The sequence below is a fragment of the Heloderma suspectum genome, chromosome 4, assembly GCF_057233095.1.
Source record: "Heloderma suspectum isolate Gila_16-S chromosome 4, 16-S_ref, whole genome shotgun sequence".
In the NCBI taxonomy this organism is placed as follows: domain Eukaryota; kingdom Metazoa; phylum Chordata; class Lepidosauria; order Squamata; family Helodermatidae; genus Heloderma; species Heloderma suspectum.
In genome coordinates this window covers 271,945,629-271,959,959 of record NC_139461.1, presented here as the reverse complement: position 1 = coordinate 271,959,959, position 14,331 = coordinate 271,945,629, and the positions used below count along the sequence as shown (strand labels likewise).

The window sequence follows — 14,331 nt, the reverse complement described above, 5'->3', positions numbered from 1 at the left end:
GACGGAAACCCTATGGGTGAGTGGTTCCTGCGTCCGGGAGATAGGCTCATTGCCTGTTCTGGGTGGGGTTGCATTCCCTGTGAAAGATCAGGTCCGTAGTCTGAGGGTCCTCCTAGATCCATCATTGTCGCTGGAGGCCCAAGTGGTTGTGGCAGCTCAGAGTGCCTTTTACCAGCTTCTGCTGGTTTGCCAGCTACGGCCTCTCCTGGACAGGGATGGCTTGGCCACGGTGGTACAGGCATTAGTAACCTCAAGACTGGATTCCTGCAATGCACTCAATGTGGGGCTGCCCTTAAGGCTGGTCTGGAAGCTGGAGTTAGTGCAGAATGCAGCAGCTCAGCTGTTGCTGAGAGCTGCCCCTTTTCAGCATTTAACTCCTCTGCTGAGGGAACTGCACTGGCTGCCTATTTGCTACCAGGCCAGGTTTAAGGTATTAGGACTAGTGCAGAAAGCCCTAAACAACTCGGGACCAGGATACCTGAGAGAGCGCCTCCTTCTTTACCAACTTGCCCGGTCACTGAGGTCATCAGAAGGCATGTTCCTGGTGGTTCCACATGGACCCATGGCCCGGCTGGAGTCCACCAGGTAAAGAGCCTTCAGTGTGGTGGCCTGTTTCCTGTGGAATAGGACAGCTAGACTGGTGGGGACGAGGGAGAGGGCCTTTTCTGTGGTGGCCCCCACTCTGTGGAACTCCCTCCCTAGGGAACTCCGCCATGCCCCCTCTTTAATGAGCTTCCATCATGCATTAAAAATGTGGTTGTTCAGGCAAGCATTTGGGGTGGGTTAGGGTATTTTAGAAAATGTTTTTATTGTAGAATTTTATTGTTTTAAACAGTTTTATTGTACGCTGTACATCGCCCAGAGTGGCCGGGTGACCAGCCAGATGGGCGATTAATAAATGTAATAATAAATAAATAAATAAATAATTCCCTGCCTTTAGATGTCAGGCAGTCACCAACATTGTGTTCCTTCCGGTGCCTCCTGAAGACATGGTTATTTCAAGAGGCCTTCCTTGCATGACCAGTCGTGGTTTGTTAAAGTCCACTTTGTTGGGGTTTGTCTTTTAAAAAAATGTTTAAACTCTTTTAACCTGCTGTTTTATTCTTTTACCGTGTTGTTCACCGCTCCGAAATCTTCTGATGTGGAGCACTATATAAATATTGCAAATAAATAAATAGATAGATAGATAGATAGATAGATAGGGAGAATAGCATGGAGTATCCTGGAAGAGGACATTGCTGGTTTGCTGGGACCCTGAACAGGAGCGGTCCATACAGTAACATTTTGTTGCAGGTTCCATTTGTATGCTTTGAATCTTCATATGATCACCAGAGCCAGTGGTAATCATGTTTTTAAAACTGGCACTGTGAAAGCATATGAAATACATACAGCTGGAGGAAACAGAATTTGAAATGGATTTTGTTCCCACAAGCCAGAGGGCATGCCCAGATCAGTATTCTTGTTGTAATTCAATTCAGTTGATCTCAGTCCCTCACTATCCTGAAACTAGTATGTATACATTTCTTTTACATTTGATATTTCTGCTCCTGGAAATGCAGGCTTCTGATTGTCCGTAATGCTGGTTTTTGCACTTGTACGTATGCACCCATATACCACCTAATAAATGGAAAGGAAAGAATCCTTGAGACAAAACTGTGATTCTGCCAGGTTTTGGTTCTGCAGCAGCAGTTTAGAGAACAGGTTCATGGTTGAAATGGCACAGAGTTGAAAGTGAGTGAGAATGCTCTCATACACAGAGTGTGTATTTTGTGCATGTGTGTGCAGATGACTATGTTTTCAAAAGACATATTGTCATGGAGGAAAAGATGTTTTTAAGATGTCCTTGGGTGTAACTCCCAGTGAACACAAAGGCCTTAATTCTCAATAAAGAGATTTAGAGTGGTGCTGCATGTTAGGATAGATAGCTAATGTAGGACAGTGGCTCAGAGACTATGTCCCAGTAGAACATAGCGATCATGGTAGCCTATCTTCAGCTGGCACTGTGGTCTGTATTATGGTTCTTTAAGTGGCTTCTGAATTGCACTACAGCTCTGGCTATTGTCTTAAAGGAAGCTTCCCTCTGAATCTTTCTGGAAGTGATTTCACTATCTCTGTAAAGCAATGTTTAAAAGTCCAGCTATTAAAACCTTTGAAATACTACCTTTTTTGCTGAGTGTTGTCCAGGTGCTTTTGATAGGCAAGGACCCTGCTCTCCCTTCTTATATTTCATTTATTTTTAAAATGGACTTGGACTGGACAGTAGGGCAGTGCACGGACCCCCCGATCCACTTCAGATGCCGCTTTGGATCCTCTGAAGTGACCCCGATCCACTTCAGACTGGTTCAGACCCCCTCCACTCCAACTCAGATCCGAAGCGAGATTTGGATATCCGGATTGCCCGTTTTTGGTGTTTTCCCTTGAACTTGCATGGAAAAACAGAAACGCTCATAACTTTTGTAGTTTTTATAATACAGACATGAAATCCAGGGACCTCTCCACCCCCCTGGAGAGGACATCACCTGCAAAATTCCAGGCAGTTTGGCCCAGTGGTTTTGGTACTAGGTGGAATTAAAATCTGATGTCTTCCACAGGAACTCTCAAAGCAAAGAGCTGTAACTTCTCCCTGTTTCCACACACGCACGTGACACCTTGCCCCACCAGCCGCCCTCGAGGGCACTGCACCCCCCAAAGCCCAGGCAGTTTGCCTCACTGGCTTGTGTGCTAGGTGCAGGTGAAATTTGAGTTTTACCTGAAAGTCAAGGCAAAGTCAAGGGATAGTGTGTTGAAGCGGGGGTCACTATGCCTAATCTCTGCTGCAGGTTTCTCTGAAGTGCAAACCAAGTTTATTCTGAAGAATCACTAACTCAGCCTCTCTATGGCTGCATATACACTTTACCTGGCAGGCAGGCTGGAAGAGCTTTCTTCTGTCTGCTGTTGCTTATTTCTAGCACACACAAAATGAGTATTTATGATATTTCAATGTGTGGGGTTTTCTTGGCCAGACCACTTCTGCCAAAATGTGAACAGGTTTTAACGTAAAACCTGATTCTAGGGACCTGAAGGAAGAGAGAGTGCTGCAAGTGCATATTAATTATCCTGTTTATTCAGTTGGTCATCTCTGCTGACCTCAGGCTCTCTGTAGACTTCTGACAGAGGCAGGAAGACAGAGCAGCTCTGCCAGTCAAGACCTATGGTGGTTCTACCACTCCTACATGCCAACGAGCATGTCTGTTGGCAAGAGCTGCCTGGGGGGCACTGCAACTGGCCCCTGCACTCTACTGCCCTACTGCAACAGGACGCATGATCTGGACTACAGGACAGACAGCTTGCCTAATGGTGCTGCTAGTGCCGCAGCACCTCACCCACCTCTGCCCTTGCCAACACCCTGAAGATGCCTCACATTCCACTAGATTGTTTGGACACACAGTGGAGTGTTTTTGGAATAAGAAGTTAATATAAATAGAATGCGTGTAGTGCTTTTTGGACGTATTGCGTTGGAGGAACACCACACAAGCACATGCACGCACACACACGCACACACACACACACACGAGCAAAAGAAAAGCAGAACTACCTAAGCAAATAAAGTTAAAAAAAAATAATTTTCGTTTAGGGAAGGCAAGAAAAGTTCAAGAAATACAGGAGGACAGTGGAGATGATAAGAGCCCCAGCCAAGCAAACAAGAAAACCCTTCTTTAATTTCTGTTTGGGAGGAACAAGACAAAAAACAAAGATCAGTTTAGAACACAGGCTGCTCTAGTGTGCCTTTATTTAAGAATTTAGAAACAAGAAAAATATAAATGGTTTAATATTATTTCAGGGCAGGGGGGGGAGGAACATGCCCGAAAGTCAATATTTGTTTTTAAAATTCAAAATAGGACTGTATTTTTAAAAAGCTAGAAAACACAGAGTTGAAAGACGAAAAGGACATGGAATGGAATGGAACCAGACGCTGTGAGGGTCCAATTAACAGGAAACTTTGTGGAGTCCCCAGGTGAGTGCCTCGTACAATGATGGAAAGGCGGGTGGGGGGTGGGGGGGTGTAGCAATGAATTAAGAAAAGCTATGTTCATATGAAAAAATATTGAAAAGAGAGATGAATACACACACTGAAACAGTTGGAGGAAATAGCAGCCAGCTGCAATGGGTGCCCAGGCAGAAGACAAACACTCCCAAAGGGGAAGCTTGTGCATGGAGTGACGGACTGATCCCAGGAGAAATGTAGCTGTTTTGCTTTTAGAAGTCTAGGAAAGCCTGGCTGATAGCAATTGAGAACAAAGGAATAGGAGGAGGAGGAACTACAAGGACTGCACACACGCACCAGATCAGCTAACTGTACGCCAGCCCTCTCCCGAAGACGCAGCTTGCGCAATAAACAAATGCAGCCATTCGCCAAACTATATATACCCAGGTATATATACCTGCAAACTTCCGTGAGGGCCATCTCAATAGCAGGATAAAAGCTCCATGTAACCCTGGAGTCTTCCATTAGCTTTCATTGATCTCGCTCCTCTTCTTGCTGCTTTTCCTCTTTTCACAGAGGAAACTGAAGCGGAACGCAACGGGGTAATTTGATATCTCATTCTCTGTGATCTTTTAAAAATCAAAACAAAGGGCATTTAGTGCAGGCGACGCCTTGAATGATCAAGGCGTCATGTAAAGAGCCCACAAACTTCCATGAAGGAGCCATCTCAATCGCAGGATAAAAGCTCAGTGAATTGCATAGGAATTGTTTATTTTGATCTGTAGCACTTTGTGGAAAATATCGTTGTTTTGCTAACATACAATACAAAATGATTCTGAATATGGTTCTGGGTGGCATTTGATCAATAAGGAGATGATCCCAAATTACGTCTTCTAGATACAAACTGTTAAATTAGCATTACTTAAACGTATTTATATTCATGGCAAAATGTCCATTCTCATTTGTAAAAAATATACTGACATGGCAATTTCTGAAATCTGTTCTCACCACTCCAAAATCTGTTTTAGATATGGAGTGGTATATAAATATTGTAAATAAAATTTAATTACAGTGCCTTGGGATATACATTTTGCCCAAATAGTGCAGGAAAATTAAATTACTGGAAGTTCATCTCAGTGCCAAAGACACTGGGGTTCATGGATTCAGTAAAGGAATTTTGTGGGAAAGAAATTACTAAAATTCTGAATATTATATTGCAATATATTTTCATTAAGGTTACAGAAAGAACATCCATCCCAGATCAATGTGGCTTGTTCTGTCTCCACAGAATGAGGATATATCATGCCACCTGCAGTCAAAGCAGAAGCACTACATAAGCATTTAGTTATTACGTCTATACTAGTTGACTGCCTATCATTTTATTTTATTTTCAGTACATGGGACTTAAGAGATAAATAAACAGGGTTCTAGTCCAGGTTCTCCTAGGACAGCCTTCCCCAACATAGTACCCCCCAGAAAAAGATCAAGAATGAAATCTCAAATCTGGAGCTCCACTTTTATTTATTACATTTCTATACACCCAATAGCCAAAGGTCTCTGGGCGGTTCACAGCATATAAAGGACCAATCATCCACATAGCCATGTACCTGGCATAAATTCTCCAAAACAAGGCAAGCAATCTATTATACACAATGTGCTACTCTAAAGCAGAGGTGGGGAATCTTTGTGGCTCCAGGGCCCAAATTTCCTCCTCCCTGGACCAGTCCCATCAGCTGGATGACATCAGGTAATTCTCTGGTAAGCTAAGGGCTTTGACTTAAGCGGGGTGTTTTTACCAGTGATTTACTCCAAGCCGGCTGCGCGTTGAGGTTATTAGGGATAGATGACGTTGTGGCCATCCAGCAGCCACCTGGAGCTTATCAGGGAAAAACCGGATTTCCTGAGACTGCTATTAAAGTCCGATTCTTTGCCTTAAGGTGGGTTCTCCCGGGTATAGTTGTTGCATGCCCCAACCCCCGCATTTAGCTCCGGTATGCTAGCTCTGCTCAGGGGTGTGCCTTTCACTGTGACCCCAGTCAAGGGGTGTTTCCTCCCATTGTGCTGAATGAGGCTTGCCCTCTGAATGATCACAGAAATTGCAAAGATCCCCCTGAATTGACATGGCACATTTTAAAGCCCAATTCCTGAAGTGCGATTAAGCGTGAACTCGAGCCTCCAATTCATTGCCTTAGGAGGTAACTACTTCACAGCTTCCTTATAGAGATCCTGTATGTTAAAATGGGGGCTGGTTTCCGTCTCTTTCTCATAACAAACCCATTAGTGTATCCTCAGAAGTAACTCCCATTGTGGGCAATGAGGTCCTGTGGGTTAAAATGGGGATTGGTTTCCGTCTTTGTGTTCTCCTCCCCCTTTCCGATCACAAGCATATGTGTGTCTACTTGGAAGTAACTCCCATTGTGGTCAATTAGGCTTTGTCCTGAAATGCAGGTGCATCTGGACTTTCAGGGAAAAGGAGGAAGGGTAGGAGAGAGGGGGAAGCCTCTCTTATTAGTTGAGCAGCCCCTGCCAGTCAGATGATGTTCACTTGAACCTCCACCCACACCAGGAAGTATGTTCTGTGAAGGGATTTTTACTGGTCTGGAGAATCTGCTCATGGAGTCCTGCTCACAGCAAAGCCAATTCCCTTTTAAAAAAATCCGGTACTCCTTCATTAGCTTCTCCCTCCATTGTCATGGAAACATGGCCAGGGAATACTCCCACCATGACACTAACCAGTGCACCAGCACACAACTACAATTTTCTCAGCACATCACTGGACAGTGAACTGACATACAACAAACATCTTTGCAAAGCTATAGGAAGAAGAATTCTGCATGGCTCCTTCCGGAAGATAACTGTAACACTGGATTAGATCTTTACATAGAGTGCTTCTGTTGCTGTGCGCAAGGTGAGCTAATCAGTAAAGAGCATCATTAACCACACAATCTCAGCCTTGCAGAAAATGATGCCATCTGTGGCCTCAAAAATGATATTGACATCACATCATAATTAAAAAGGACAAAAAAAAGGAGCTGTTGTCATGATGAACAAGTTGGATAACATACAGGCGGCTGAGAGGCAACTCTCCAACACTATATTTTACAGGCCCCTGCCCTCAGGTCCCACTGAGGAATACCAGAAGGAACTATACAACCTGATGAAGGAATTTCCTACAGATGTACAGGACCAAAGAAGAACAAGCACACCTCAGGAACCTGTCAAGTAACTTCCATCAGATACCTAAAATATACAGGCCAGGCAACCCTGCGTATCCCATAGTTTTGGACGTTGGGTACCATCACAGTTGGGGTGCCTGGTTACATGGATGCCATTCTCAGACCATATGCCACCAATACTCCCAAATTATTTATGGGACACCACTGGCTTCTTGAGGAAACTACAATCCATTGACAGTCTCCCAAAGAATACCATCCTGACTTTCTTGTTTATTCAGTCAGTCGCTTCCGACTCTTCGTGACTTCATGGACCAGCCCACGCCAGAGCTTCCTGTTGGCCGTCGCCACCCCCAGCTCCCCCAAGGTCGAGTCTGTCACCTCCAGAATATCATCCATCCATCTTGCCCTTGGTCGGCCCCTCTTCCTTTTGCCTTCCACTTTCCCTAGCATCAGCATCTTCTCCAGGGTATCCTGTCTTCCCATTATGTGGCCAAAGTACTTCAGTTTTGCCTTTAATATCATTCCCTCAAGTGAGCAGTCTGGCTTTATTTCCTGGAGTATGGACTGGTTTGATCTTCTTGCAGTCCAAGGCACTCTCAGAATTTTCCTCCAGCACCACAGTTCAAAAGCATCTATCTTCCTTCGCTCAGCCTTCCTTATGGTCCAGCTCTCGCAGCCATAGGTTACTACAGGGAATACCATTGCTTTAACTATGCGGACCTTTGTTGTCAGTGTGATGTCTCTGCTCTTCACTATTTTATCAACATTTGTCATTGCTCTCCTCCCAAGAAGTAAACGTCTTCTGATTTCCTGGCTGCAGTCAGTGTCTGCAGTAATCTTTGCGCCTAGAAAGACAAAGTCTGTCACTGCCTCCACATTTTCTCCCTCTATTTGCCAGTTATCAATCAAGCTGGTTGCCATAATCTTGGTTTTCTTTAGGTTGAACTGCAACCCAGCTTTTGCACTTTCTTCTTTCACCTTCGTCATAAGGTTTCTCAGCTCCTCCTCGCTTTCAGCCATCATAGTGGTATCATCTGCATATCTGAGATTGTTAATGTTTCTTCCAGTGATTTTAACTCCAGCCTTGGCTTCATCAAGCCCAGCACGTCGCATGATGTATTCTGCATACAGGTTGAATAGGTAGGGGGAGAATATACAACCCTGCTATACTCCTTTCCCAATCTTAAACCAATCAGTTGTTCCGTGGTCTGTTCTTACTGTTGCCACTTGGTCGTTATACAGATTCCTCAGGAGGCAGACAAGATGACTTGGTATCCCCATACCACCAAGAACTTGCCACAATTTGCTATGATCCACACAGGCAAAGGCTTTAGAATAGTCAATAAAACAGAAATAGATGTTTTTCTGAAACTCCCTGGCTTTCTCCATTATCCAGTGGATATTGGCAATTTGGTCTCTAGTTCTTCTGCCTTTTCTAAACCCAGCTTGTGCATCTGGCAATTCTCGTTCCATGAATCGCTGGAGTCTACCTTGCAAGATCTTGAGCATTACCTTACTGGCATGTGAAAGAAATGCTACTGTTCGATAGCTTGAACATTCTTTGGTGCTTCCCTTTTTTGGTGTGGGGATATAAGTTGATTTTTTCCAATCTGTGGGCCATTCTTGTGTTTCCCAAATTTGCTGGCATATGGCATGCATCACTTTGACAGCATCATCTTGCAAGAGCAGTTCAGCTGGGCTACTGTCATCTCCTGCTGCCTTGTTATTAGCAATGCTTCTTAAGGCCCATTCAACCTCACTCTTCAGGATGTCTGGCTCTAGCTCACTGACCACACCATCAAGTCTATCTCCAATATTATTATCTTTCCTATACAGATCTTCCATATATTCTTGCCACCTTTTCTTGATCTCTTCTGCTTCTGTTAGGTCCTTGCCATCTTTGTTTTTGACCATACCCATTTTTGCCTGGAATTTACCTCCAATGTTTCTAATTTTCTGGAAGAGGTCTCTTGTCCTTCCTATTCTATTATTTTCTTCCGCTTCCGCGCATTGCTTGTTTAAAAATAATTCCTGATCTCTTCTGGCTAACCTCTGGAATTGTGCATTTAATTGGGCATATCTCCCCCTATCACTGTTGCCTTTTGCTTTCCTTCTTTCTTCGGCTGCTTCCAGTGTCTCAGCAGACAGCCATCTTGCCTTCTTGGTTTTCTTTTTCTTTGGGACGTTGTTTGTCGCCGCCTCCTGAACAATGTTGCGAACTTCTGTCCATAGTTCTTCCGGGACCCTATCTACTAAATCTAGTCCCTTAAATCTATTCTTCACCTCCACTGCATATTCATGAAGAATATTCGTGAGCTCATATCTATCTGATATGTGGGTCTTCCCTATTCTCTTTAGTCTGATTCTAAATTGTGCAAGAAGAAGTCCGTGATCTGAACTACAATCAGCTCCAGGTCTTGTTTTTACCAACTGCATAGATGTCCGCCACCTTTGGCTACAAAGGATGTAGTCAATCTGATTTCGGTGTCGACCGTCTGGTGAAGTCCATGTATAAAGTCGTCTCTTAGGTTGTTGGAAGAGAGTGTTTGTTATGCACAGTGAGTTGTCTTGGCAAAATTCTATCAGCCTATGTCCTGCTTCATTTTGTTCTCCCAGACCATGCTTGCCTGTAATTCCAGGTGTCGTTTGACTACCCGCCTTAGCATTCCAGTCTCCTGTAATGAAAATAACATCTTTGTTTGGCATACTATCCAGTAGGTGCTGCAGATCCTCATATAACTAATCTACTTCTGCTTCTTCCGCGTCTGTGGTTGGGGCGTATATTTGGGTCACTGTGATGTTAAATGGCTTCCCCTGAATTCAAATTGAGATCATTCTGTCATTTTTTGGACTGTATCCAAGCACTGCTTTAGCCACTTTATGATTAATTATGAAGGCTACTCCATTTCTTCTGTGGTCCTCTTGTCCACAGTAGTAGATCTGGTGGTGGTCATTTGATGTGAAGTGGCCCATTCCAGTCCATTTCAGTTCACTGACACCCAAAATGTCTATATTCAATCTTGACATCTCCCCAATAACCACATCCAATTTGCTTTGGCTCATAGATCTTACATTCCAGGTTCCTATGGTGTGTTGATCTTTAGAACATCGGATTCGTCGTTCACCACCAGCACCATTGGCTGCTAGCCGTCCTTTCGGCTTTGAGCTAGCTGCATCATCACATCTGGGGCTAGTTGACTTTATCCTCTGTTCCTCCCCAGTAGCATTTTGACCATCTTCCGACCTGGGAGTCCCATCTTCCGATGGTATAGCGACATATCTCTGGTTGTACTGATCCATGTAGTTTTCATGTCAAGAATACTGGAGTGGGTTGCCGTTTCCTTCCCCAGGGATCGTATTTAGTCTGACCTCTCTGCCATGACCTTCCCATCTTGGGTGTCCCTTCACGGTTTAGCTCATGACGTCACTGAGGTGCTCAAGCTCCAGCACCACGACAAGGTAACGATCTCCTTTGCTGGAGACCATCCTGTCTACCAGCTACAAAATCTACCATGGATATTTTATTATTGCATATATATCCCGCCTTTTTTCCTTTTGCAAGAAACCCAAGGTGGCTTACAAGGTCCTCCTCCTCCTCTATATTTTTTCCTTACAACAACCCTGAGGTAAGTTAGGATGAGAGTCAGTGACTGGTCCAAAGTCACCAAGAGAGTTTCATGGCTGAGTGGGGTCCAGAACCTGGATCTCCAAAATCCCACTCTAACCACTACACCACACTGGCTCTGAGGCCCTTTACACCAACATCCCCCACAAAGATGAACTACAAGCCATCAGGAATATCACCACTGCAGCACATCTAGCCACCAAACTCTGCCACTTTGTACTTATCCACAATTACTTCAGCTTTGGGGAGATCATGTGTCTTCAGATCAATGGCGCTGCTGTGGGTATTCCCAACAACAACCTGAGCTTAGACCAGTCCATGCAACTGGTTCTTTTTCTTGACACCATGAGTGGTTCTACAGAGCTGCAGTGCAATCTGATACATGTCTACTCAGAAGTAAGACCCAGTGAGTTCAGTAGGGTTTAGCCACAGAACAAAGTGTATAGAACTGCAGCCTTACAGCGCTCTGCACTCAGAAATCCCACTGAGTTCAGTGGGGGGCTTACTCACAGGTAAGTGGGTACAGGACTGCAATCCTACTTATGTAAAACTCTTATAAGAACTCTTGAACAGAACTGGAAATAGGAAGGAAACTGCCCCAAGGCATACAACATTAAAATAAATTGGTTATCTGCAGTATGGGAAGTATAAAATAAAGAAGCATCCCAGTTCTCTAGAAAGGGTCTGGCCCGAAATAATCATATTAATAATTTATCTTATAATAAAGAGCTATTGGTAATGTTACTTTAGCAACAACGTTGCAGTGGCAGTTACTGTGATATTACAGTAACCTCCCAAAAACAGTCAGAAGGGGCGCAACACTTCGTTTGGTTAACCAGTCTCCATTTTGTCCCATTGCCTTCACCGTCGTCCGCAGGAAGGAAAGGTTGCCGCAACGCACGGGATCCTGGGAGTTGTAGTCTTCTTCCCCTAAACTGGACTGTAGACACCCAGCTCTACAGACTAGCTTGGGAACTACTGCTGGCATTAGGCCGGTGTCCTGCCACTAAGATGGCGGCTCCCTTGGTGCTGGTGCTTCTGGTGGCCGTGACAGTTCGGGCCGTGCTGTACCGTTCCAGCCTGGCCGGGCTCATCTCCGAGAGGGTCGAGGTGGCGTCCCCTTTAAATGCCTGGAAGCGAGGTGAGGCCTACGGGCGGGACGAAGGTCGGGAGGGCAGGTGCATGCATGCTGGCCGCTCTCTCGAGGAGCCGCTCCGCTCACAATTCTGCAAATGGGCTGCGGTCCCCTCCGACTGCAGGCCCTGCGACGTGCGCTGGTTGCATTGGCGCCCGTTCGTAGCTTTTGAGTTATGCCCGGGGGTTAGAGACAATTTGGGCATGAAGAGTGGTTCAAAAAGTGTCATCATGGGGGGGGGGGAGATTTCTGTACATTTTAGGATTGCTAAGTGTTCCCTGGGCATGGCTCCTGTGCCACCGACAGCAGCACGACTTGCACAAAGGGGATGACCGAACCTTTCTTTTTTTGGCATAGGGATACAGTAATGAGCGGGGAACTTGCCTGTCTGATTTTTCCCAGTTATGCAAATGTAAAAGGTACAAGAGCTTTGTGAGAAAAAATGTTGGCAACTCTAATTCCCCGCTGAATGTTTAGTGTCTGCGGAACAGGCGCCATGTGGTACAAGGACTGTTAGGAATAGGGTGCTTTGACAACAGAAAATAACCCATTGACCTTCACCCAGTATGCATTGTAGGCTGACTTACAGTTAAGGCATTTTGACCTTTTTACGTAGTATTTGTACTTCTGCTGTTGTTGTTGTTGTTCAGTCGTTTAGTCTTGTCCGACTCTTCGTGACCCCATGGACCATAGCACACCAGGCCTTCCTGTCCTGCGCTCTCTCCCGGAGCCTGCTCAAGTTCATATTCATTGCATCGGTGATGCTATCTAGCCATCTCATCCTCTGCCGTCCCCTTCTCCTTTTGCCTTCAGTCTTTCCCAGCTTCAGGGTCTTTTCCAGAGAGTTTTCTCTTCGCATTAGGTGGCCAAAATATTTGAGCTTCAGCTTCAGTATCTGTCCTTCCAATGAGCAGTCGGGGTTGATTTCCTTTAGGATTGATTGATTTGACCTCCTTGCAGTCCAGGGGACTCGTAGGAGTCTTCTCCAGCACCACAGTTCGAAAGCATCAATTCTTCGGCTCTCAGCCTTCCTTATAGTCCAGCTCTCACAGCCATACATTACTACTGGGAAAACCATAGCTTTGATTAGACGGACCTTTGTCGGCAAGGTGATGTCTCTGCTTCTGACTATGCTGTCTAGGTTTGCCATAGCTTTCCTCCCAAGGAGCAAGCGTCTTTTAATTTCATGGCTACAGTCACCATCTGCGGTGCTCTTGGAGCCCAAGAAAGTAAAATCTGTCACTGCTTCCATTTCTTCCCCTTCTATATGCCAGGAAGTGATAGGGCCAGATGCCATGATCTTAGTTTTTTTAATGTTGAGTTTCAAACCAGCTTTTGCACTCTCGTCTTTCACCCTCAACAACAGGCTCTTTAGATCCTCTTCGCTTTCTGCCATTAGGGTGGTATCGTCTGCATATCGGAGGTTGTTGATAATTCTCCCAGCAATCTTAATTCCGACCTCTGATTGATCCAACCCGGCATTTCTTATGATGTACTCTGCATATAAGTTAAATAAGCAGGGTGACAATATGCAGCCTTGTCGTACTCCTTTCCCAATTTTGAACCACTCGGTTGTTCCATGGCTGGTTCTTACTGTTGCTTCTTGACCCTCGTACAGGTTTCTCAGGAGATGGGTAAGGTGGTCTGGTACTCCCATCATTTTAAGAATTTGCCACAGTTTGTTGTGATCCACACAATCAAAGGCTTTAGCGTAGTCAATGAAGCAGAAATAGACGTTTTTCTGGAATTCTCTAGCTTTCTCCATGATGCAGCGAATGTTGGCGATTTGATCTCTAGTTCCTCTGCCTCTTCGAAACCCAGCTTGTACTTCTGGTAGTTCTCGGTTCGCATACTGCTGAAGCCTAGCTTGTAGGATTTTGAGCTTCACCTTGCTGGCATGTAAAATGAGCACAATTGTGCGGTAGTTTGAACACTCTTTGGCGTTGCCCTTCTTTGGAATTGGAATGTAAACTGATCTTTTCCAGTCTTGCGGCCATTGTTGAGTGTTCCAAATTTGTTGGCATATTGAATGCAGCACTTTAACAGCATCATCTTTTAGGATTTAAATAGCTCAGCTGGAATACTGTCATCTCCGCTAGCTTTGTTGTTACTAATGCTTCCTAAGGCCCACTTGACTTCACTCTCGAGTATGTCCGGCTCAAGTTCAGTGACCGCACTATCATGGCTATCAGGGACATTCAGATCTTTCCTGTATAGTTCTTCTGTGTATTCTTTCCACCTCTTCTTAATCTCATCTGCTTCTGTTAGGTCCCTGCCTTCCTTGTCCTTTATCATGCCCGTCTTTGCACAAAACGTTCCCTTGAGATCTCCAATTTTCTTGAAGAGATCTCTAGTCTTTCCCATTCTGTTGTTTTCCTTGATTTCTTGGCATTGTTCATTTAAGAAGGCCTTCTTGTCTCTCCTTGCTATT

The 14,331-nt window shown here is 44.9% G+C and overlaps 1 protein-coding gene across 3 annotated transcripts in view; it reads left to right on the top strand.

Annotated features, from left to right (window-relative positions):
- Positions 1-11,748: 11,748 nt before the first annotated feature.
- PIGU (phosphatidylinositol glycan anchor biosynthesis class U) overlaps positions 11,749-14,331 on the top strand; it is a 42,948-nt gene continuing 40,365 nt past the window's right edge. For all 3 annotated transcript variants that reach the window (XM_084853883.1, XM_084853885.1, XM_084853886.1), the window contains exon 1: positions 11,749-11,906. In XM_084853883.1, coding sequence (XP_084710009.1) covers positions 11,777-11,906 — 130 coding nt within the window. In that variant the 5' untranslated portion in view covers positions 11,749-11,776. The remainder of the gene's footprint in view (positions 11,907-14,331) is intronic.